This window comes from Anomaloglossus baeobatrachus, chromosome 5 (genome assembly GCF_048569485.1).
Source record: "Anomaloglossus baeobatrachus isolate aAnoBae1 chromosome 5, aAnoBae1.hap1, whole genome shotgun sequence".
NCBI lineage: Eukaryota > Metazoa > Chordata > Amphibia > Anura > Aromobatidae > Anomaloglossus > Anomaloglossus baeobatrachus.
The window spans coordinates 469,389,082-469,411,706 of record NC_134357.1 but is presented as its reverse complement, the minus strand read 5'-3'; the positions used below and the strand labels follow the sequence as shown (position 1 = coordinate 469,411,706).

Below are 22,625 nucleotides of genomic sequence, written 5' to 3'. Positions count from 1 at the left end.
CTTTTAATCAGCATTTGGCAGATAAAGAAAAAATGCAATAATTCAGACTACAAAGGGCTTGTTTGTAGTCTGTTACCATGACAACAGTTCTATGGATAGGAGCTGCATGAACAAAGGAAAGGAAATTTATAATCAAACGTATTTACACACTTTTTGTTTTTTTTGTTTTAGTAATAAATTAGTTGCAACAATGAAAACATTTCTTGTTCTAGCTGTGGAAAATGTAAAATAATTCAAATAATATGCTTTTATTAAATACTTGAATACTCCTATTTCAGACTTCACCTCTGATCTCCCTGTCCCTTTTTCTACATTTGTTCCAAAACAGGAAAGTGGCTCCCTCCCTTTCGGCACCTGACTATTTTGAGGGGGGCTGTCTGACTGTTTCCATTCATTAGCAAAGCTAATGGAACAAACATTGAACTAAGAGGGGTGTCTAAAATGGGACAATCCACGTAGTTTATAACAATAAAGTATATTTGCAAGTTCAGTTACTTACCATTTCATCCACTATGCAGCATTTTTTTTTTTTTTTTTGCTGTTGGACAATACTTTTAGGTAAACTCTAGTAATTAATTTTTTTTTTTTTTTTTTTGCTACACTGTAGCTGCGTAGCTTTCTGCTAAAAGCAAAATAATTCATTGTGATTCCTACAGGGGAGATAACGCCGGATCCACAGGGCTGATTATACGTCACAGTAGATGTTACACCGATACACCAATGGTGGAAAATGAAAATAAGAACACTACCGGCGCAATTTCCCTCAAAATGTAAACATTTTTTCCTTTTTTTTCTTTTTATTGAACGCCTTTCATCCAGGACGACGTTCTGCCTTATATAGAAAAACCAGATCCGGCCGCAGGAGTGTTGCAGACACATGCAGAGTCCACGTCCCAGCGACAAGTGGAAAAACAGAATGTTATAGTCATCAACCAAAACTAATGTACAAGACGTACCGCTCCCCGGGAATTATTAAATAAGATCCATGTGACCCCCGCCTGTCGCTACTGACGAGTAACAGGAGCGCAAGTACAAGACAACGATATGAGACAAGTCTATAAATTAGACAAAAAAAAAAAATCAATCATCCTTTGTCCATCATGATCGGGTCACTGAGTAGTGGAGGGAGTCAGAGTGGCCTCATCCGTTCCTGGAGCAAGTCTCTTGTGCTTATAAATAGTCCGGGTTGGGTATAAGCCTCCAGGCAGCTCCAGCACTCGGCATTTATGGCCCTTGGCACCTGTGCTGGATGTCCACAGTCATCTGAGTGCCGATGTCGTGCTACAAATATTCCAGCTCTAGCGCATGTCGTAAGGCCTCCAGGTCAGCGTGGCAGGAGATCCGCCAGAACGGCATGTTGTGCTGCAAAAGAAAATAGCAAAAGTAAGAAAAATACTACAAGATGAAGGAAAAGCAGCTAAGCATGCAAGGCCTCGGATATCAGCTGTCACACGTTGTTTTTGTTTCTCTGGGGTACCAACAGTGACAGACCACTGTCTCTTTAAAGGGGTAGTCCGAAAGCAAAACATTTTTTGCCTAACTTTCTATCTATTCAGTCCAACAATCTGAGCTATTTTCTAATATACTTGCTGTAAAAATTCTCTTCCATTCCCTAATTATACTATCTAACAGCTGATGTGTTTTTTTAATCTTATTTCCTGTCTGATGACGATTCATTTGAGTACCCAAGTGCATGCTGGGATATTCAAAGAGTCATTAGGAAGCAGATGCGATTACTTCACAGCCTCTGCCCCCTCTATGAAACAAAGAGTCATTAGGGGCAGAGGCGGCAGTCACTTCCACAGCCTCTACCCCTCCCTTAAACAAAGCGTCATCAGAGAAGAGACTGCTGTCACTGACACAGCCTCTGCCCCTCCTTGAAACAAAGCGTCATCAATGATTAGTGTTGAGTGAGTAGTTAAATATTCGTACTCGCTATGCTGTTACCGAGTACTGTCTGCTATTCGCATATTCGTTATGAGTAGTATGTAAGTCAATGGGAAATACTCGCTAAGTAGCGAGTAACCTGAAAGCCGTACTATTAGCTACTTGCATGAAAAGTACAGCTTTTGGGTTATTCGCTACTTATTTCCCATTGAATTACATTGTGCCCGCTACTCTTAACGAATATGCGAGTAGTTGACTGTACTTGCTAACAGCATAGCTAGTATGAATAGTTAACTACTCGCTCAACACTATCAATGACACGTGTTTCAGGGGAGGTGCTGTCATTGCTGTGTAACTGAGTGTCCTAGTGTAGTATCTCAATCGCTGCCTCCCACCGTGCACTGTTTCCCCCAGTGCATTAAATTCCTTGTGCAGTATCTCCTTCTGTGCCCTGCATGAGTGAAGCTTCCGGACTGTTGTTGGCTTATGAATAATAATAAGCCAGCAGCAGTGTCATGCCTAGAGACCAGTGACGTCACCTGCATGTTGGCTCTGATCTCCTGCACCAGCTAGCATAGGGACACTGCCCAGCTGCTGGCTTATTACTATTCATAAGCTGACAACAGTCTTGACTCTGCGCTTTGCACGGAGGAAGGTACTGTACAAGGAAGACAACGCTTGGGGGAGAGGGGAGGGGATACTGTCCTAGGAAGATACTGAGAGACACAGCAGTGACAGCGCCGCCCCTGAAGCGAGTGTCACAATCCCTTTTTGTTTTTACTGCTGTAAAAACAAAAAGGGATTGCACATGGATGATAAGTGAGAAAAAGATCGTCCGAGTTTTTTGCATGATTTTTTTTATAAGCTTGTGTGAACTTGGCTTAAAAGATAGGACAAGCTTATAATTTATTTTTCCATTTATAAATCACTGATAAAACCTTGATGGTAAAAATGGAAACACTGAGCAAAAACTCATGAACATTGAAGAACACTGATGACTTTAGTACCTTTTTTTGTGTGTATGTGAAAAATTAGCGAAGTCTGAATGAGGCCTAATACTACGTCTACACTATGGGAATATGGACGCTTGTTCAAATGTTGTGTTTGTGCGTTTTTCATCCGTTTATATAAATGGAGAAAAGAACGAAAGTTAAAATGTATCGAAGACGCACGTTTTTTACGCAGCATTTTTCCTGCTAACGCTCGGGAATATGCAGCAAATATCTCTACTTCAAAAACCAAATGTGTGCACAAACCCTACAACAACATCCCATCAACAGTTAATTTACTTTATTTTTTTTTATTTGTTTACTGATGGATCTAAACGTGACACTGTTCAGACATCTGGTTTATGTTTTTATACGTTTGTGCTGCTGCGTTTATGTCTTCTAGGGGTCAGACTGTAGCCGCTTTTACACCATTCACCGCAGTAAACCTAATTTGCGTCCTGACATAAAGCCGTCAGTCTCCTGAACTGTAGGAAGTGATCAGCGTCCATGAACCGTTCACACTGGGGGTGACCGCAGTTCCAGTCTCCTTTGTGTCCAGCTCGGGAGCACTGAATACAGCGGCTGCTCCTGTCTGGAAATTACTTTGTAGGAAGCGGCCGTTATCAGGGGACACACGAGTAAAGCAGGGGATTTGCTGGAGGAAATTGCTCTGGAAACAACTATACAGACAGAACTAGATTATTAAGTTTCAGGCTGCGGTTCAATCTGGTGTTGGGGGTGGGGGGGGTCTTACCTTTTTCGCTGCTTGCTCCTCCTCCACTCCATCTCCGATTACGACATACACTGCTTTCCTCCCGAACCTCTGCATGATTCTCTCGAAGCAGCACTCTTTCCCTGCACAGACAGAGATCTCATCATATTACAGCGAGAGTGGTGCCCAAATAATGTGACCACTGGGCAACACCCCTGAGTAGCCTTTCCCTTGGCACTGTGCTCTAACGAGCCAGCACCGGACAGCTATGCTGAAACAAAATATACCTGTCTTTGTCGCACTGTAAATGTTTTCAATGGGGAAAACGGTGCCCAACCCATAGAGCAGGACTTTGGCGATGGCTGGGATGAGTTGGGTTGTGGTGACCAAGACATTCACACAGTTCGGCCTTAAGACGGAAAGAAATAGAACAATAAGAACGTGTGCGACTCAAGACATCCTCCTCTGTAAGGCGAAGTTCTAACGAGGATTGGAAAAATGGTCAGATCTTCATTAAGAGAAAGTGGGACAATTTTTCATTCGCGTAGACATCGAAAGCATCAATTTGTTTTCTAATAATAAGACTAGATAAAGTTTCCTATGTCAAAAGGGCTCTCTAGTCCTTTAATATTTATGATCTATCCTTAGAATCGGTCATTCGTGCAAGATCACTGAAGGAGCGGCACCTGGCACCTCCGCCGATCAGCTGCCCCCGATGGCGGCCGGATGTGATCTGTTGCGGAGCCGCACAGCCCCATAAAACGCGTAGCGGCTGGGTACTGCACATCCACTGTGGCCACTATGCAGTTTACGGAGCTGCGCTGTTTCACTCTGCAAGTAAAGCACATTGGAAAGAGCTGATACTTAGAGGTGCAGGGTGACTAACCCCAACCAACATAGTATTGATGACCCATCCTAAGGGTCGACCGTCAAGAAAAACGTACCAGACAACCTCTCTAAGGCTGCTTTCACACTGCTTTGTGATATCCGTTCAGTGGTCCCGTTGGGGCTTCCATCCGAACCCCATGCAAAATGGGTTTTGGACGCATGCACAGACAGGGCCATTGACTATAATGGCGCAGTCACCATGTGCGCTGTCGTGCACAATTTTCAGGCATATATATGCTTTCTGGAGGTGGACACCCAGACATAGTAGTCTGTGTTTGAGTGTCCACCTCCAGTAAGCATATATGCCCAAACAAAAATTTTGCACGACAGAGCACACGGTTGCTCTGTCTGCACCATTATAGTCAATAGCCTCATCAGCGCATACATCCGAAACCTGTTTTGCGGGGGGTTTGGATGGAAGCCCCGACGATACCAATGAACCGAGGTCAGAACGCAATGTGAAAGGGGCCTAAGGAATTGCAGTGAATCCATAAAAAAACCAGATACTATAAGGCCCTGTGCGCACTAGAAAAAGGATTTTTCTCAAGAAATTTCTTGAGTGAAAGATTAGTGCACCTGCGTTCAAAAAACGCACCAATAAAGCATGCGTTTTTTATGCGTTTTTTCCGCAGGTTGGTTATTTTACCATTATCTATGGCAAAAAACGCAGGTACCTGCAGAAAAGAAGTGACATGCTCATTCTTTTTCTCAAGAAATTCTGCAAAAAGAATTTTGAGAAAAAAAATGCAGTGTGCGCACAGCTATTTTTTTTCCATAGGTTTTGCTGGGGAATGTCTGCAGAAAGGTTACAACCATTTTCTCAAGACATTTCTGCAGCAAAAACGCGTGTAAAAACACAGTGTGCGCACAGGGCCTAAGGTCGATCCAAAAGGGATCCAATTATTCTTCTGGCACACCCAAAGACAAATTGGCGAGTCTCATCCAAAATATCTATAGAATGATCATCTGAACACTTCTATAGAATAACATTGGTCTGAGTGGTCAGGTTTTTTTTTTGTCACGTATGGTACTCAAGCTCCATCTTTTTATAACATGGAGGGAGGTGATCATGTGCAGTTTATGGTCATTTGATTAATTTTTTTCACCCTCTCACCTTGAATGTATAAGGTTCAGGGCCTTGAGCGCATGTGTTAGCCACAAATCAGTGAGTGCTTCCATCTCTGCCCGTAACTGTAGCCACGTCTCTCTTTTGGGGGCTCCGATGAGACCTGAAATGAGAGAAGTCCCCAATAATCAAAGTGCTCTGTAGCAAATTTTGGAGCAGGTGTCCTGCACCCTAAGAGTCAGCTCGTCATTTCTCTGCCCTCCCAAGTTTGACTGTGTCATTATCTTGTAGCCCTTTAAAAAAAAAAAAAAAAAAAGGGATTCATCTAAAATGCTTTTTATTTGAAGTGAGGGGTTGTTGCTAGTTATATGGCGGTTGACAAGCTCATATTCAGGGCACACAGTGGTGCCCTATGAAAGCCACTTCATGGAGGGAATTCATGCCAGTTAACCCCTTCTTGCCTCTCCTCAGACTGATGTCAGCTCCCGAACTTTATAGGGGGGAGGGGGGGGGGTGATGTTAGAATTGAGTTGCTAAATTGAGTTTTTGGCCCAAAGTTTAATGTGAACCCGAGAGAAATTAAAGGACTGATGCGTTTCAGTCATGAGGCAGAGCATTAAACAAGTTTCTGAAGATTTTTAGAATTTGGCAAAAACAATTAAATGTGATAAACGACCGCTCACTGCGGCAACAAATAACATCCATCTGTGAAGACGCTCATAATCGTATTACTGCCAGGCACACAATGAGATCAGAGCTGAAGATAAATACCCACAAGCCGCGCAGGGACGGGGCAGACGCGCCACCGTTAACCCCTCATTACATAAAGCTGAGAGACATTAATATTATAAAAATGCAATATTGTGAAAGCAGGAAATGCAACAGAAAAGAAAAGACGGAAACAGAGAATTCTGTCTCTTTTCGAGATCCCGGACCCCCATGTACAATTTGTACCAGAACCATCCAGCTTCTATGTTCCAATTCTGGCTCCTCAATTTAGGGACCAAGTGCCACCACCTCTGTTCTCCTCTATTGCTCTCTAACCTCTGCTGAGGTTTACGGGGTTACAGTCATCACACATGTAAGTTATTGGAGGGGCTATGGGGTCAACGATGCAATGACTCCAGCCCGGTTCTCTTCGTGACACCCACCTCCCACATTGTTCTTATAGGTGCTGTACATCTCCTTCACTCTTCTGTAACGAAATGCCAATTTTCTCATCCAGTCGACTCCCCCATGGACCCCAGATCCCAGACAGAGATTTGCTCCTGCGGCCGAGCTGTGAAAACCATCTGCTGCAAAGTTGTAAGTGCTGTGAGTGGGCGAGACAAGAGAAGGGTGGGGGTCAGCACTGTGAGAAGACTACTACTACAATCATATTATACTAGGAGAGCAGCGATATATAAACTATGGGATTACCACTTATTTATAGACATACTGACGCTGAACTCATCCCCATGCTGTGAACACCAGGCGTTCACAACACCTGTAACTGGAACCAGTTCATTACCTCAGGTCCTGACCATTGTCATCCGAGGATACGTCGTCTATGTGAATCTGGTCACATTCCTAAAAGCAGGGAAAGAAAACTGAGTGTAAAGCACAAAAGACACAAAAAAGCATAAATAACAAGTTACATAAAAGAAGAAATATAGGGAATCTACAGCGGGAAGTGATGTGTGCTGAGTATATGGGGGATCCAGGATCCTCAGGTTGCGGTGGGGAGATGTGATGGCCCCTGTGTTTATCACACTGCATTATACACAGACATTGGTTCCACGCACTCGGCCTCCGCTCCGTCCTGCCGGCTGCATTATGTAAGCGGAAAGGTATTTGTGTGGACTGGAATCTGCTTTTCTCATTTTTGATGGAATCGTAACATGGATGTGTGACACCAGCAGCAATCACATATCCATGAAACTTGGGGAGACGCTACCTCATAACCCACCGCCTGGCACGATCATATTACCAAGCTAAATATGGCTGCGGTCATAGTCATCCGTCATCAGGTTATTGTAGTGAGAACTGAAAGCGGTTATCAATAAAACCTAAGGAGACTGCAAGAATAGCGCCCCCCATGAGGGAAGACCACGGAAATATTCTACAATTATCCAGCACTCACGGAAGTCTGTGGTTATGTGCATACGGAGTCTTTGGAGCGGTAAAACTGGCTATGTGCGCATGGAGGGTTTTTTGCTGATTTTTTTTTTTTTTTTTTATTAGAAACTGAACAGAACCTTCAAGTTTCTGAGGAGTTTTACATTTTTCAAGAGGATGTGGGACGTTTATGCTTAGTTTTTGCTCCAAATCCTCCGTGAGGTACTCCTTGTGTAAGTATAGCTACTGAGTGGAAATGGTCAAGATTTTGAAGAGCTTTAACTTTTTGAGGAGAATTTGATTTCCGCTGCTCAGCTTTTGTGTCACGGGCGGAGGAGGGGACGCTGCGCTCTCCCTCTGCTAGGGTCCGGCTGCCGCGGCTGCTGCGGCCTGCTGCTGCTCGGTGGCTCGAGCGATGGGCCGGATCCCGGGGACTCGAGCGACGCTCCTCGCCCGTGAGTGAAAGGGGATTGGGTTTTGGGATAGTTTATTGTCCGTGACGCCACCCACGGCTGTGGTGATTGAGTGGACACCACCGCTGCTCTGTTTGGGGAGCCCGGGAGTGCTGGTACGGAGCAGCCAGTTGTTGATTTGCCCCTCCGTGGGTAGGGGTCTTGGTGCTCCCGGGGCCCAGTGATGGGGTTGGTATGGTGGACAGGCGGGTATGGGGCCTGTGGAGGTGCAGGGGCAGCGCTGTGCCGCACGGCACGGAGGTACTCACTCAGCCAGTAAACACGACACAGTTCTCGGTAAACAAACGGCTGGTTGGACGGGTCCCTCGGACGGTTACGGTGCTGCGGTTCCCTGCAGTTAGCGGTGACGGTCTCTTCCCTGCACCTATGTAAAGTCTCTTGGTAGCGATGGGTCCCCACCGGTTACCCACTCCTTGGCTTCAATCTGGGCCGAAGGAGCCCTATTTTGCCCGCAGGCGCTGGCCCTGGGAAACTGGTGCCCTGGCAGTGTCTCCCCTTCACGGTCGGGCTGTTGCCTTCAATCGGGACTTGGTTGTTAGGAGACAGAGGTCCCCTTCACTGACGGATTTGGCAAATTATGGCGACTCCTAGCCTTGCCGGGATCCGAAAGGCCCCTGCCCTGGTGCTGACTGTTCTTCGTATACTGCTCCGGTACCGCCGGGTCACCACCCGTCCGCGGTCCTTCCAGCAACCTCCAAGCAGTCCCCCTGCAGACTATCACCGCCGTCTGCTGACCTTGCTGTCACAGTCCGGGGCACACACCCGGACCAACTTCAGGCTTTCTTAACTGTTTCTTTGCTGTCGCCACTCTTACTGTCCTGCTTTACCACTTCACTGTTTACTCCTCACACTTCAAACTCTCTCTCTGATCTGCCTGGTTTTCCCGCCTCCAGGGCTGTGAACTCCTCGGTGGGCGGAGCCCACCGCCTGGCCCACCCCCTGGTGTGGACATCAGCCCCTAAAGGAAGGCAACAAGGATTTTGGGTTAGCTTGGTGTACCTGCAGGGAATGTGGGGTGCTTGTGATGTTGTGACCTGTGACCCCTGGCTTGCCCAGGGCGTCACATTTGCACACGCTATAAGGGTATGTTCACACATGGCAATTTTGCAGTGTTTTTTATCCGCGCCAAATACTAGAGTGTTCGCAGGATACGCACAGTATTTTCATTTTTGAGGCATGTGCGTGACATTTCATAAATCTGGCGCTATAAAAAACTGCATATTTTACACACCAAACATGATCAGGGCCTGTGCACATGTTTTTTATTGCATTTTTTTCTTACTCAGTTTTGTCACAAAAACTAGGATTTCCTATTACTAGCAAAGTGAATAAGATTCCTGAAGTCTCTGCTTATTTTTTTTCTTGCGATAAATCTGCAGTATGTCCATTCTTGTTGCAGATTTGATCCATATTAATGGATGTGGAAAAATGTGCAACAAAAACACATGTAAGAAATGTCAGAAAAAGTGCGTATTTTATGCAGTGTTTTTCCTGCCATCACATCAAGATTTGCAGCAGAATTTTCTGCTGCAAATTCTGATCATGTGCACAGAGTCTTAAAGATGCCCCTTAGGGCTATGTGCACACAGTATTTCGAGGAGTTTTTGAAACAAAAACACAGGGAATGCTCTAAATCATCCTTAAAAATGCTCAGAAACTTCAAGGATCTGCTTTGTTTCCTTTAATAAAAAAAATCCAGTAAAAATACGCTGAGCAGAAACTCTCAAAATCTCAAAACTCTTCAGAAAACACAGCATCTGTGTGCACAAAGTCTAAAGCAGTAGCTAGAGATTTTTTTTTGTAGCTTTCAATGTCAACCATGTATGATCCCTGTCAATGTCAATATGAAGCCGCCACATTTCCTCATCAATGAGGTGGCACGGTGGCTCAGTAGTTAGCACTGCAGCCTTGCAACGCAGGCATCCTGGGTTCAAGTCCCACTAAGGAAAACAGCTGCAAAGAGTTTGTATGTTCTCCCCGTGTTTAAGTGGGTTTCCTCCCACACGCCAAAGTCATACTGATAGGGAATTTAGATTGTGAGCCCCATTGGGGACAGTGTTGCCAATGTATGTAAAGAACTGCGGAATGAATGGTGCTATATAAATATTATTAATGCACAAAAGGCATGAAAGTAGCCATTCTTGCGGTGTCTATAAATGTGCCCATGGGATGGCGCTGCTCTACTGGTGGGGAATGTGAAGTTTGGAAGATATTTCTACAAGGTTGTGCAGGATAATGTGTAAACCTTGCCCCCCCTCCCCATAATTGAATAAAGGGAGCGCACTGGTCGTTATTGAGTTTCGCCGCTCACAGCTGTTTGTTTGAGGAATCTTAACTCCCTGCTGATCAGATCTTCACTGCAATCACATTAGATGTGAAAACAGCGTTAACTCCTTCCGTGCCGTAAATACTTGACGTGACATGCATAGTTTGAAAAGATAGCCGCACTGGGGAGGGACACATCCAGAAAAATCTCACTCACTCCGGAAAGAGGTCAATGTTTCGCCAGTGATTCTGAGAACAACTTGTTTCTGAACTGGAATAAGAAAAACCTCTGAATTTCTCCAGATAAGATTCTTCTTCAAATCACCGGCCGACCTCGCGCGCAATTAATTTGCCTCACACTTGCTGTTAATTGGCACGATCCCTCAATCCGCTGGAAATCCTATTTCCACAAGTTGTTACAGCTTCAGCCCACACATCTGTGGATCCGCTCTTGTGTGATGCAGGTACTTGGCAGTGGGATATGTCTGCGGGGCAGATGTCTGGAGAATGTCTTATAAAAACTTGTCTCCCCACGTCTTACCACGCGGTGGCGCTCCCTCCTTGCTCAGATGTCTCCGACTGTGACATCGGGTCTGACCAGAATGATTCTGGATTACACGCTAGCACCAAGTAATGAAAGCCACAGGTCTAAACCAGGCAAAAAATCCAAAATGATGTAAAGTTTAATTGCTACAAGTACCAGGACTTAAAGGTCGAAAGATTGTGGATGAGAAAAGTTATGCTCCTTACTACAAAGTTTTGAAAAATGGATAAAAAAAAGTCTCCAAATTGCACCAAACATATGTGCACAATGTGGCAAACCGAAGAGAAACATATCTATATTGTCTGGCAGGATGCAGCAAATTAATCGCACTGATAAGATTTGGTGCATTTTCTATCTGCTTTGGTTTTTATCTCTGGTAGTTGTCCCTCTTTTGTTTTTTCAGCAGTCGCCATATTGCAATACGTGAATCATATATTAACAAGAATTTGCGCCAAACACACCGACATTTTTCCAGTCCTGAATACAAATAGGTGCGTATACAGGACGCCGGAGCGCGCAGTCACAATGTACAATTAAAAATGAAGGAAGAAAAAGTTTGGGTGGGGGGAGGGGGTGAAAAGATTTATTTCCTAAAATTAACAATCCAATCCCAGAGCGTTTTACTTGGTTCCACTCCCAGTGAGCGCAGCTCAGCTCCTGTGTCGGGAATATGGGGTAAATACATAAACAGACGACACGCCGGACAACAAGGCTGAAGGATCTGCGCGGAGGGGACATTGCCAGCTGCTGGATGGGGATCTGGTATTTGTGGTCAGATGGCCGAAGAATTGCGATAGACATTTCCGAATATTTTTTTTTTTTAATTTGGAATTATCGACTTAACAACAAGTTATGGTGAAGGTTTTGGGAAATTTTCTGCAAGTTGTCAGTGCGTTTATTTAAACAATTGAAAGATTTGGGGATAAGATGATCAGAAACACTGTCCAAGGAGACCTAGTCTAAGCACATAGAGGGGAATCACTGCCTTTCAATGGATCTTAGAAAGGTTTTCTGCTTTGGACTAAAAATAATGCATAAAAGAGAAGGACTTTAATGACGCCCTCATCACGGATCGGACCCTTCCATCATTTCACCGGTGCCATAGAGGAATCAATGATCCCACAATGAACTATGACCCCGACAGGAAGTTGCAGTATGATTACCAAGAAGAAGGAAAATTAGGAAATGATTTGGTGGAAATGAACGCTGCAGGAAGGGCAGGATTGCGACCGTGTTGTTTCAGCGCTGGGTAAACATCGGGTTAATTGGCGGGTGAATCCCTGTGTCTGTGCAGATGGAGCAGACTAAGACTTTTCACCTGTACAAGTCATTAACCTTCATTTCCCACAATTATATGAGCAGACGTCCTTTCCACCCTCGTGTTAGCGAGGTGTGTAATCAAATGTATATGATGAGCAGATGCCTTGAGGAGCACAGATCCCCTCCTCCCCAGTCCGACAAGCCCGCTAAGGCCAAGTTCACATGTCCAGTAATCATCCGTTAGAACGGATCCAGCAGCAATCTGTTAGCAAAAAAGTTCTGCAAACACAAATTTTGTGTTCGTTTTTAAATAATTGATTTTTGCAGGATCAGTTTTTTAACATTGTAGTCTATGGAAAACTGATCCATTAACTGATTGCTATTTATTCATCCGCTTTTCTTTAAAGTGAACCTGTCAAGTGCAATATGTACCCAGAACCACGAGCAGTTCTGGGTGTATATTGCTAATCCCTGCCTAACAGTCTCTGTATTCACTAGCATAGATAAAGAGATCTTTAGAAAAAGTACTTCTAAAGATCTTTTATGTTATGCTAATGAGCAGGGGGACTAGTCCCAAGGGCCTTATATCCCCGACTAGTCCGCCCTCTTAGCATGTTAGTGCATCCACAGGGGTGTGCTAACATGCTATTCAATGCAGGGAGGTTTCAGTAGCAAAATGTATATAAATGAAAGAAAGCATTATACTACACATATACTGAGAATTACAGATATATCCATGAAATAACGTGTCCTGCAGAAAAAAAGAATGGAGGTAGTAAGAAAACTATTTTAATAGAACAAAATGTAAAAAATAAAAAAGGGACTGAATTTTAAATCACCACTAAATACATTAATAGTGATGATAGTGTGGTGCCCCTGAAGCTCCAGTCGCCACAGAGATACTACACCTCAGCCAGAGGTGTGATAACCCATTCCCAGGTAAGGAGGAGGCCACAGGTCGTTGCACACAGACACACACTCTTAATTTAGCGACATTCCATTAGGCCGTTGGTTAGGGCTAGTTTCACCTTAGGGAAAGCACAGTCCCAAAGCCACTCTGGAGGGGAAGTTTAGTTAAAGGGAGCAGACTGTAGAATATTAGTCTGTCAGGAAGTGGATACGGAGGAGAGAGGTCATGGCGTCTGGAGCTTGAGCAGCTCGTCCCAGGATCAGGAGAGGAGTCTTAATGCCGCGTGTTGTGCGCCATAAACCCGTGGACTCACATCCACAGCCGGTATACCAGTGTAGAGGGACTTGGCCACAACGGGGAGCCGGTCCCTAGACTAGTGGAGAACAACCAGGCTCAGCTAGTAAACCGGAGGCTGAGGTTACTTCAAGTACCGAAGCCACCACCGAACATAACCTGCTGAAAAGGTGACCACATAGGACCAAGGGAAAAGGCAGGAAAGCCATCCATCAAAAGAATCCACGGACACCGACTCAGGACACTGTGTGTGAGGCATGAGGCAGGCGGGAGAGGCCAACGCAGGAAGACAACTAGGGAAGGAACACAGAAGGGTGCACCGGGTTGTGTCTCCAAACTATCCGGGGATCAGCTGGGGCCCATCACAGGAGGACCCAGCATTCCGAGGGCAGCCTCTGACTAGTCGATGTAACCTGGAACTATTAACTGTGAGTAAAGAACTTGTGACTGCATTCCTGTGTTGCGCAGTTACTGTCTGCGTCTCCAGCCCTGCACCCCGCCATTACTCCACACCATCATCAACCCTGGAGCTCAGCTCTACCTGTGGAGAGCTATACCAACTCAGCTGCATCACCATCGACCCCAGGGGAAACTGAATAGCAGCGGCAGCACATATCTTGCTGCATACCATGGGTGACGTCGTGAACTATCATCTCATGTAAATATCCCCCTACTCATGATTTAAACGACACTGGTAGGGTCACGGAGTCGGGCCCTGCCACCGTGATCATCTCCATAAGAACAGAACCGACCCGATAACGAATGTCCCACGGCCCCAGTGGGCGTGTCAATAGCTCTCTCTAGCCTCTGCACCAAAGTCCCCAGGGAATGTTCCTAGCAACTAGCACTTTGTCGTAAGGTCGATACTGGAGACACTCACCTCCAGGTCATTGAAGAAGAGATGAGTGTCTGCGAGGTTGAAGATCATCTCCTCCATCATAAGACCTATCCGCACCGATGTGGTTGTGTCCTAGGAGGAGAAAGAGACATGGGTGAGGCTAGTCATCAGCACATAAGACATAGGTGAGGATAGTCATCAGCACACAAGACAAAGGTGAGGATAGTCAACAGCACATAAAACAAAAGGTAAGGATAGTCAACAGCACATAAGATATAGGTGAGGAAAATCAACAATACATAAGACACAGGTGAGGATAGTCATCAGCACATAAGACATAGTGGAGATAGTTATCAGCACACAAGACATAGGTGAGGATAGTCATCAGCACATAAAATATACTGTTCTTGAGGATAGTGACCCGCATATAAAAGTAACAAGACATGGGTGAGGGTAGTCAACAGCACATACAGTGGGGAAAATAAGTATTTGATACACTGCCGATTTTGCAAATTTTACCACCTACAAGGAATGGAGAGGTCTGTAATTTGGTCAGGTAATGAGTGCAGAGTATAAGGGTTTCTTAAAGAAAAAACAACAGGTCTGTGAGAGCCAGAATTCTTGCTTGTTGGTAGGTGATCAAATCGTTAATCAATTTGCATTTTATTGCATGAAATATCTAAAAATCATACAATGTGATTTTCTGGATTGATTTTTTATATTCTGTCAGTTGAAGTGTACCTACGATAAAAGTTACAGACCTCTCCATTCTTTGCATATTGAAAACTTGCAAAATTGGCAGTGTATCAAATACTTATTTTCCTCACTGTAACAAGACACACACTACAGTTCAAAAGTTTAGGGTCACTTAGATATTTCCTTATTTTTGAAAGAAAAGCACATTTTTTTTTCAATGAAGCTAACATTAAATTAAACAGAAATACACTCTATACATTGTTAATGTGGTAAATTACTATTCTAGCTGCAATAGTCTGATTTTGAATACAATATCTACATTGGTGTATAGAGACCCATTTCCAACAACCACCACTCCAGTGTTCTAATGCTACATTGTGTTTGCTACCTGTGTTAGAAGGCTAATGGATGTTTAGAAATCCCTTGAAATCCCTTGTTCAAGTATGTTAGCACAGCTGAAAACAGTTTTGCTGATTAGAAAAGCTATAAACTGACCTTCCTTTGAGCTAGTTGTGAATCTGGAGCATTACATTTGTTGGTTCCATTAAACTCTTAAATTGGCTAGAAAAAGAGAACTTTCATGTGAAACTCGACAGTCTATTCTTCTTCTTAGAAATGAAGGATATTCCATTCGAGAAATTGCCAAGAAACTGAAGATTTCCTACAACGGTGTGTACTACTCCCTTCAGATGAGAGCACAAACAGGCTCTAACCAGAGTAGAAAGAAAAGTGGGAGGCCACGCTGCACAAACTGAGCAACAAAACAAGTACATTAAAGTCTCTAGTTTGAGAAATCGACGCCTCACAGGTCCTCAACTGGCAGCTTCATTAAATAGTAAGCGCAAAATGCCAGTGTCAACGTCTACAGTGAAGAGGTGACTCCGGGATGCTGGCCTTCAGGGCTGAGTGGCAAAGAAAAAGCCATATCTGAGACTGGCTAATGAAAGGAAAATATTAATATGGGCAAAAGAACACAGACATTGGACAGAGGAAGATTGGAAAAAAGTGTTATGGACAGACGAATCGAAGTTTGAGATGTTTGGATCACACAGAAGACCATTTGTGAGAGTCAGAACGACTGAAAAATGCTGGAAAAGTGCCTGACGCCATCTGTCAAGCATGGTGGAGGTAATGTGATGGTCTGGGGTTGCTTTGGTTCTGGTAAAGTGGGAGATTTGTACAAGGTAAAAGGGATTTTAAATAGGGAAGGCTATCACTCCATTTTGCAATGCCATGCCATAGCCTGTGGACAGCGCTTGATTGGAGCCAATTTCATCCTACAACAGGACAATGACCCAAAGCACACCTCCAAATTACGCATGAACTATTTAGGGAAGAAGCAGGCAGCTGGTATTCTATCTGTAATGGAGTGGCCAGCCCAGTTACCAGATCTCAACCCTATAGAGCTGTTGTGGGAGCAGCTTGACCGTATGGTACGCAAAAAGTGCCCATCAAGCCAATCCAACTTGTGAGAGGGGCTTCTGGAAGCATGGGGTGAAATATCTCCAGATTACCTCAGCAAATTAACTGCTAGAATGCCAAAGGTCTGCAAAGCTGGAAATTCTGTAAAGGAGCATTCTTTCACGAAAGCAAAGTTTAAAGAAGAAAATTATTATTTCAAGTAAAAATCATTATTTCTAACCTAGTCAATGTCTGGACTATATTTTCTATTCATTATGTAACTCATTTGATAAATAAAAATATGATTGTTCATGGAAAAGACAAAATTGTCTGGGTGATCCCAAACTTTTGAACTGTAGTGTAGTCATTAGTACATAAGACATACATTATATCCCAAAAATGAATATACCCTTCACATTTTTGTAAATATTTTCTTATATATTTTCATGGGACATCATAGAAGACGTGACACTTTGATGCAATGTACAGCAGTCAGTGTAAACTTGGTGTGCCCGCTAACTAACACACAGATACTATTGTCTCAACCACTTGCAACAAAAATGAGTACACCCCTCAGTGAAAATGGCCAAATTGTGCCCAAAGTGTCAGTATTTTGAGTGGGCACCAGTATTTTCAAGCACTGCCTTAATTCTCTTGGGCATGGAAGTCACAAGAGCTTTACATTGGATGCTGGAATCCTCTTCCACCCTCCATAACGATATCACGGAGCTGGTGGATGTTAGAGACCTTGCGTTCCTCCACCTTCCATTTAAGGATGTCCCACAGATGCTCAATAGGTTTATATCTAGCTTCTTTACCTTCAGTTTCTTTAGCAAGGCAGTGGTCGTCTTGGAGGTGTGTTTGGGATTGTTAACATTTTGGAATACTGCCCTGTGGCCCAGTTTATGAATGGAAGGGATCATGCTCTGCTTCAGTATGTCAAATCACATGTTGGTATTCATGTTTCCCTCACTGAACCGTAGCTCCCCACAGCCGGCAGCACTCATCCATGACACTCCCACCACCATGCTTGACTGTAGGCAAAATACACTTTTCTTTGTACTCCTCACCTGGTTGGCGCCACACACGCTGACACCATCTGAACCAAATAAGTTTATCTTGGTCTCATCAAACCAGAAGACATGGCTCCAGTGATCCATCTCCTCAGTCTGGTTGTTTTCAGTAAAGTGTTTGCGGGCTTTCTTGTGCATCCTCATTAGAAGAGGCTTCCTTCTGGGATGAAAGCCATGCAGACCAATTTAATGCAGTGTGCAGTCTGTCTGAGCACTGACAGACTGACCCCCCCCCCCCAACAACTGTAACCTCTGCAGCAATGCTGGCAGCAGTCATATGTCTATTTTGAAAAGACAACCTCTGTATAGAATGCGGAGCACATGCACTCACTTTCTTTGGTCAACCATGGCGAGGCCTGTTCTGAGTGGAACTTGTCTGGTTAAGCCGCTGTATGGTCTTGGCCACTGCGCTGCAGCATAGTGTCAGGGTATTGGCAATCTTCTTATAGCCTAGGACATGGGTCCCCAATTCCAGTCCTCAAGGGCCGCCAACAGTGCATGTTTTCAGGATTTCCTTAGTATTGCACATGTGATAATTTAATCACCTGCACAGTTGATGATTCCAACACCCATGCAATGCTAAGGAAATCCTGAAAACCTGCACTGTTGGCGGCCCTCGAGGACTGGAGTTGGGGAAACCTGGCCTAGGACAACTTTATGTAGAGCCACAATTCTTTATTTCAGATTCTCAGAGAATTCTTTGCCATGAGGTGCCATGTTGAAGTTCCAGTGACCAGTATGAGAGAGTGTGTGAGTGATAACACCAAATATAAACACACCTGCTTCTCATTCACACCTGAGACCTTGTAACACTAGTGAGCCACATGACACTGGGGAGGGAAAATAGCAAATTGGGCACAATTTGGCCATATTCACTTACGGGTGTACTCACTTTTGTTGCCAGCAGTTTACACATTAATGGCTGTGTGTTGAGTTATTTAGAGGCAACCAAATTTACATTGTTACACAAGCTGTACACTGACTACTTTAAATTGTATCAAAGTGTAAGATTTTCAGTGTTGTCCCAGGAAAAGATATAAAATATTTTCAAAAATGTGAGGGGTGTACTCACTTTCGTCATGTACTCTAGGTAAGGATAGTCATCACTACATAAGACATGACAAAATGCATTACACAATACTCCACTCAAAAAAAAAAAAAAAAGAAGGAGACAAGAAAAATAAAAACAAAACATCTTGTTCCCAACCAGGATATTTCTCCACTTTTCTGGAGTAATTTACTCTTTATTAGAGGCTTTTGAATTCGCAACTTATTCTCTGAGTTTTGCTGCATTTTTTAAGTTGTCTTTCTCTTTTAAAGAGGTTGTCCGGTCTAAAATGACAAGTCTGCTGTCCCTTTGTGTCACCCTTTGTGACTGCAGACTTGTGAATCTTCACATCGGGTGCACGGTGAGGATCCTTCGGTGTCAGTTCCGGGAATGGCGACTAGACTGTAGTATCCGGCACGCTGAGTGCAAGTGTATTGTGCTAGGCCGCATACTTGTGATCACGACAGCACCGACAATGAAGAATCCTTATAGAGCACATAGAATAACCCCTTTATGTCCTTTTTTTATTTTTCCTTGAGCACTTTGTTTATCCAGATTTGTGATATGCAACTTTTTTTACATTACAATTTTTTTTTTAAGTGCATCTCACTTCTGTCCCTTGCTGGAGTAAAGTTCTGAGTACTTTATTTTGTGCAATGTTTCACTAATATACAACATTTTAAAGGGTTATTTCACGATTTTTAGTAAAAAGTTGCACAAATGGTAAAACACGAGAATAAAGAACATTTTTGTTTTTTTGCTAAATTTCTCAACCATGTGCGCTACTTTAAAGAATTTGGACAAAAAAACAGGGACCCAGGGCAAATCTCATGACATAGAATTTCAACAACTTCAGAGAATATGAAGGCACAGAAAAGTCTTTAATTTTTGCAATTTTGTGAACAAACCATCCCATGAAGCCAAAATCATGCTATATAAATATTTATTGAAATTATACTTCAAGACAGTAAATTTTAAACAACAAATCAAACAGATGGGTAAAGTGCAAAACGGGAATAGAAAAGACCCCACATGCCCCTGGATAGATGTTCAAAATATATAAAATAGGGTGAATCTATTCATAAAAGAGGTAGAAAGACAGGTGCAAAGTTACCCTAGTAAAATAGTCCAGTCGTAGTAATCAGACCTCAAAATGAACACTCACCCATATTAATAGACAATATGAAAAACTTTCAGCTCACCCATTCCATGTGCTCAGAATTCCCTCTGCTGCTCGGGCTTGACAAAGGCTACACTCCAGTAGCCGAAACGCAACGCTGTTGTGTCAACATCCACGGAGGACTATGTCTTAACTGTTCATATGTTTATATGATCGTTTTATTGGAAACCAAGTAAAATAAAGCACCTGGAAATTTACTGACGTATCTCTCCTCCTTGCGCTGGGCAGAACTCTTTCTTCTTCACCCATATTAATGTAATGACAGACCAGGGTTGCACGTGGGTCAGCGCCCCGACACGTGTTTCATGTCTCCTACGCTTCTTCGGGGGACAGAATTTCGAGGTCTGATTACTACGACTGGAGTATTTTACTAGGGCAACTTTGCACCTGTCTTTCTATCTCTTTTATGAATAGATTCACCCTATTTTATATATTTTGAACATCTACGGTATCCAGGGGCATGTGGGGTCTTTTCTATTCCCCCTTTGCACTTTACCCATCTGTTTGATTTGTTGTTTAAAATTTACTGTCTTGAAGCATCATTTCAATAAATATTTATATAGCATGATTTTGGCTTCATGGGATGGTTTGTTCACAAAATTGCAAAAATTAAAGACTTTTCTTTTCTGTGCCTTTAAAGAATTTGGCTCAGAAAATGTCAACGAATCCCACAAAACAAATGAAAAAATGAAAAGTGCTTTAAAAAAATCCGGTAAGTGATGAATAGGGGAGACTGTTACTGCAGCACCAGTTCCCCATTATCTGCAGAATATGGAACAGCTGCTGTAAGGAAATCATATTCCCCAGTCCTGATAAATCCAGGTAGCGGTAACGCTCCTTGTAAATGCGGCTGACCTATGAGGGGCTCTGAAGCTTCTATTAGTTTTTGTGGTCTAGTCTCCATGTGTGGCCGCAGTATATAAACTCCTCAGCGTGAATCCCCCCACAGACTGCGCCCCACGGCTGGGGGGGTTAACAGAGGAGGATCTCAGTGCGTTTCAATCAACTCTGCGGCGGTGGCGTCTCTACTGCTCGGTAACCTAATTATTACGCATTCTTGGCGCAGTGAATGTTAATTAGAGAAGGATGCTTGTGGTTTCAGCATATGGATGAGTCACAGAGGCTGCAGGTTCTAGGATGAAGGGTCCTGTGGGGGTCTCATCATTATGACCCCTCAGATCTACAGGTTATTATAAGATTACTTCAGTCATTTGGACGATTCATTGAATTCTAAACAAACATTTTCCCACCAGAATTTACTTTTCCAGATTTTATTTTCCCTCCATAGATGTATATATTTTACAATATGTCTCCAACATTAGCACCGTAAAGCAGTGTTTCTTTGCTAATAACGACAAATGTATATAAAATAGGGGAGACGTGTCTTCATTTACACGTCCCTAGGGGCCCCACTACTTCTGACGCATGCCCGCCTCTCCCCCAATGTTCAGACTTGATGTCTGTGAGCGGCTTCCAGTAAACCTGCGTCTCGTTGTCTGGATTCTCTCCTGTTTACTTATGTTCCAATTACTCTGACATTCAAGAGGCGAGGACAATGTGGATACGAGTCCACACGTTAGAGGCTTTTGTAAGCATTTCATGCGAGCCGCCCCCCCGACTATTCTGCTGCCAACTACCTGTTGAGAATGTGCGCAAATAATGACACTGCCACAAGGATGAAGGTATTAATTATGTGTATTTATTAAATCAGACCGCTATTCTGTGGAGCTTATCTCCCGGAGATGTCAGCCAAGGGTTAGAGACGGATTAGAAGACAATCAGCAGCTTTCTCTGCGCTGCACCCCCTCCTCCGCCTTGTGGTTTTACCTGTACAAATGGAAAATGCTGCAAATATCAGACAACGACGTCTCTTTAATTGCACTTAATTACTTAGGAACTCGCGGGCCTCAGACTTGTTCTGCTGGTTGTGAAACACATCCAGATCTATAGTCACCAACCTGAGGCTCTGTGCCCGATTGTACATTCAACTTCCAGCCAACCCTGTATGTATGGAACAGTCATGCTTGGAGTCGTAGCATCACAACAGGCAGTAAGCCACAGGTCGGAGACCACTGATCTAAAGCATATATTATCCCACAGATGAGCCATCGTCGTGTCATTCATTGTGGTCTCACTATCTCTTGTATTATTGCAATGAAGAATCCCCTATAAATCAAGGACCTGAAATAGTCTACAGTTGTCTGGAGTAACAGAATGACAACCAACAGGGCTGACAACACAGCTCAAAAAGTGGTTTTTTTTCTGTCCAATATTTCAAAGCTCCTCAATTATTTATCTGCCAAATACACAACAACTCGGTTCAGACAGGTCCGTCTCTGACTTTCTTTGAATTACTAGTTATAGCATTACTAATTACATCCCTTATGGCATCCCTCAGACATCTCCCCAACATCTACGCTCTCCACCAAAGTCTGCTTTCATCATTTCCTTGTAAGTTACTCATGCAGCAAAAGACTTTATTTCAGATAAGCTGCAAATTTTTTACAATATCCCTGACTAATATAATCAGTCTATACTGAGTGTTGTGTTCAGATTTTCCATTTTCCAGTGTATTGTCCAATGTGTTCTTTCTTGCCTCTAGAGTGTAATAGCTGACTGGGAGAAGTCTATCACAAGCAGGAGGCAGAAGAAACGTGCAGAAACTGCATTATTTAGGATACTCCATGAATCTGTAGTGTGAGGATACATTATGTAGACTCCACAATGTGAGTTAGGAGGATAGGCAGCAGAACTGTGTCACAGATATACTACTGCTGCCATAAAGTATTGCTCAAATCAAGTGCTCTATAATGAGACTTAACCACCCTTCCGGCAATGCGAGAGTTATTATGAGATATTTAGGTTATACTGGGGGAACCATATCAGCGGAGGAAGAAGAGATCGATATGACAGACAACCCAGACAAGACACCGGCTAAAACAGGTACACACAAGGCATACACAAATTCCTCTACATGATTCTTTAATTACACTTTTGCTCCCCT

The 22,625-nt window shown here is 43.6% G+C and overlaps 1 protein-coding gene across 1 annotated transcript in view; it reads right to left on the bottom strand.

The window, feature by feature from the left end:
- Positions 1–211: 211 nt before the first annotated feature.
- Positions 212–22,625, bottom strand: part of EYA2 (EYA transcriptional coactivator and phosphatase 2) — a 196,089-nt gene continuing 173,675 nt past the window's right edge. Inside the window, exons 10-16 of the mRNA XM_075347860.1 lie at positions 14,266–14,355; positions 7,053–7,111; positions 6,694–6,854; positions 5,591–5,705; positions 3,876–3,997; positions 3,631–3,731; positions 212–1,362 (exon numbers count right to left, since the gene is read on the bottom strand). Of these exons, the coding sequence (XP_075203975.1) occupies positions 1,282–1,362; positions 3,631–3,731; positions 3,876–3,997; positions 5,591–5,705; positions 6,694–6,854; positions 7,053–7,111; positions 14,266–14,355 (729 nt within the window). The 3' untranslated portion in view covers positions 212–1,281. The remainder of the gene's footprint in view (positions 1,363–3,630; positions 3,732–3,875; positions 3,998–5,590; positions 5,706–6,693; positions 6,855–7,052; positions 7,112–14,265; positions 14,356–22,625) is intronic.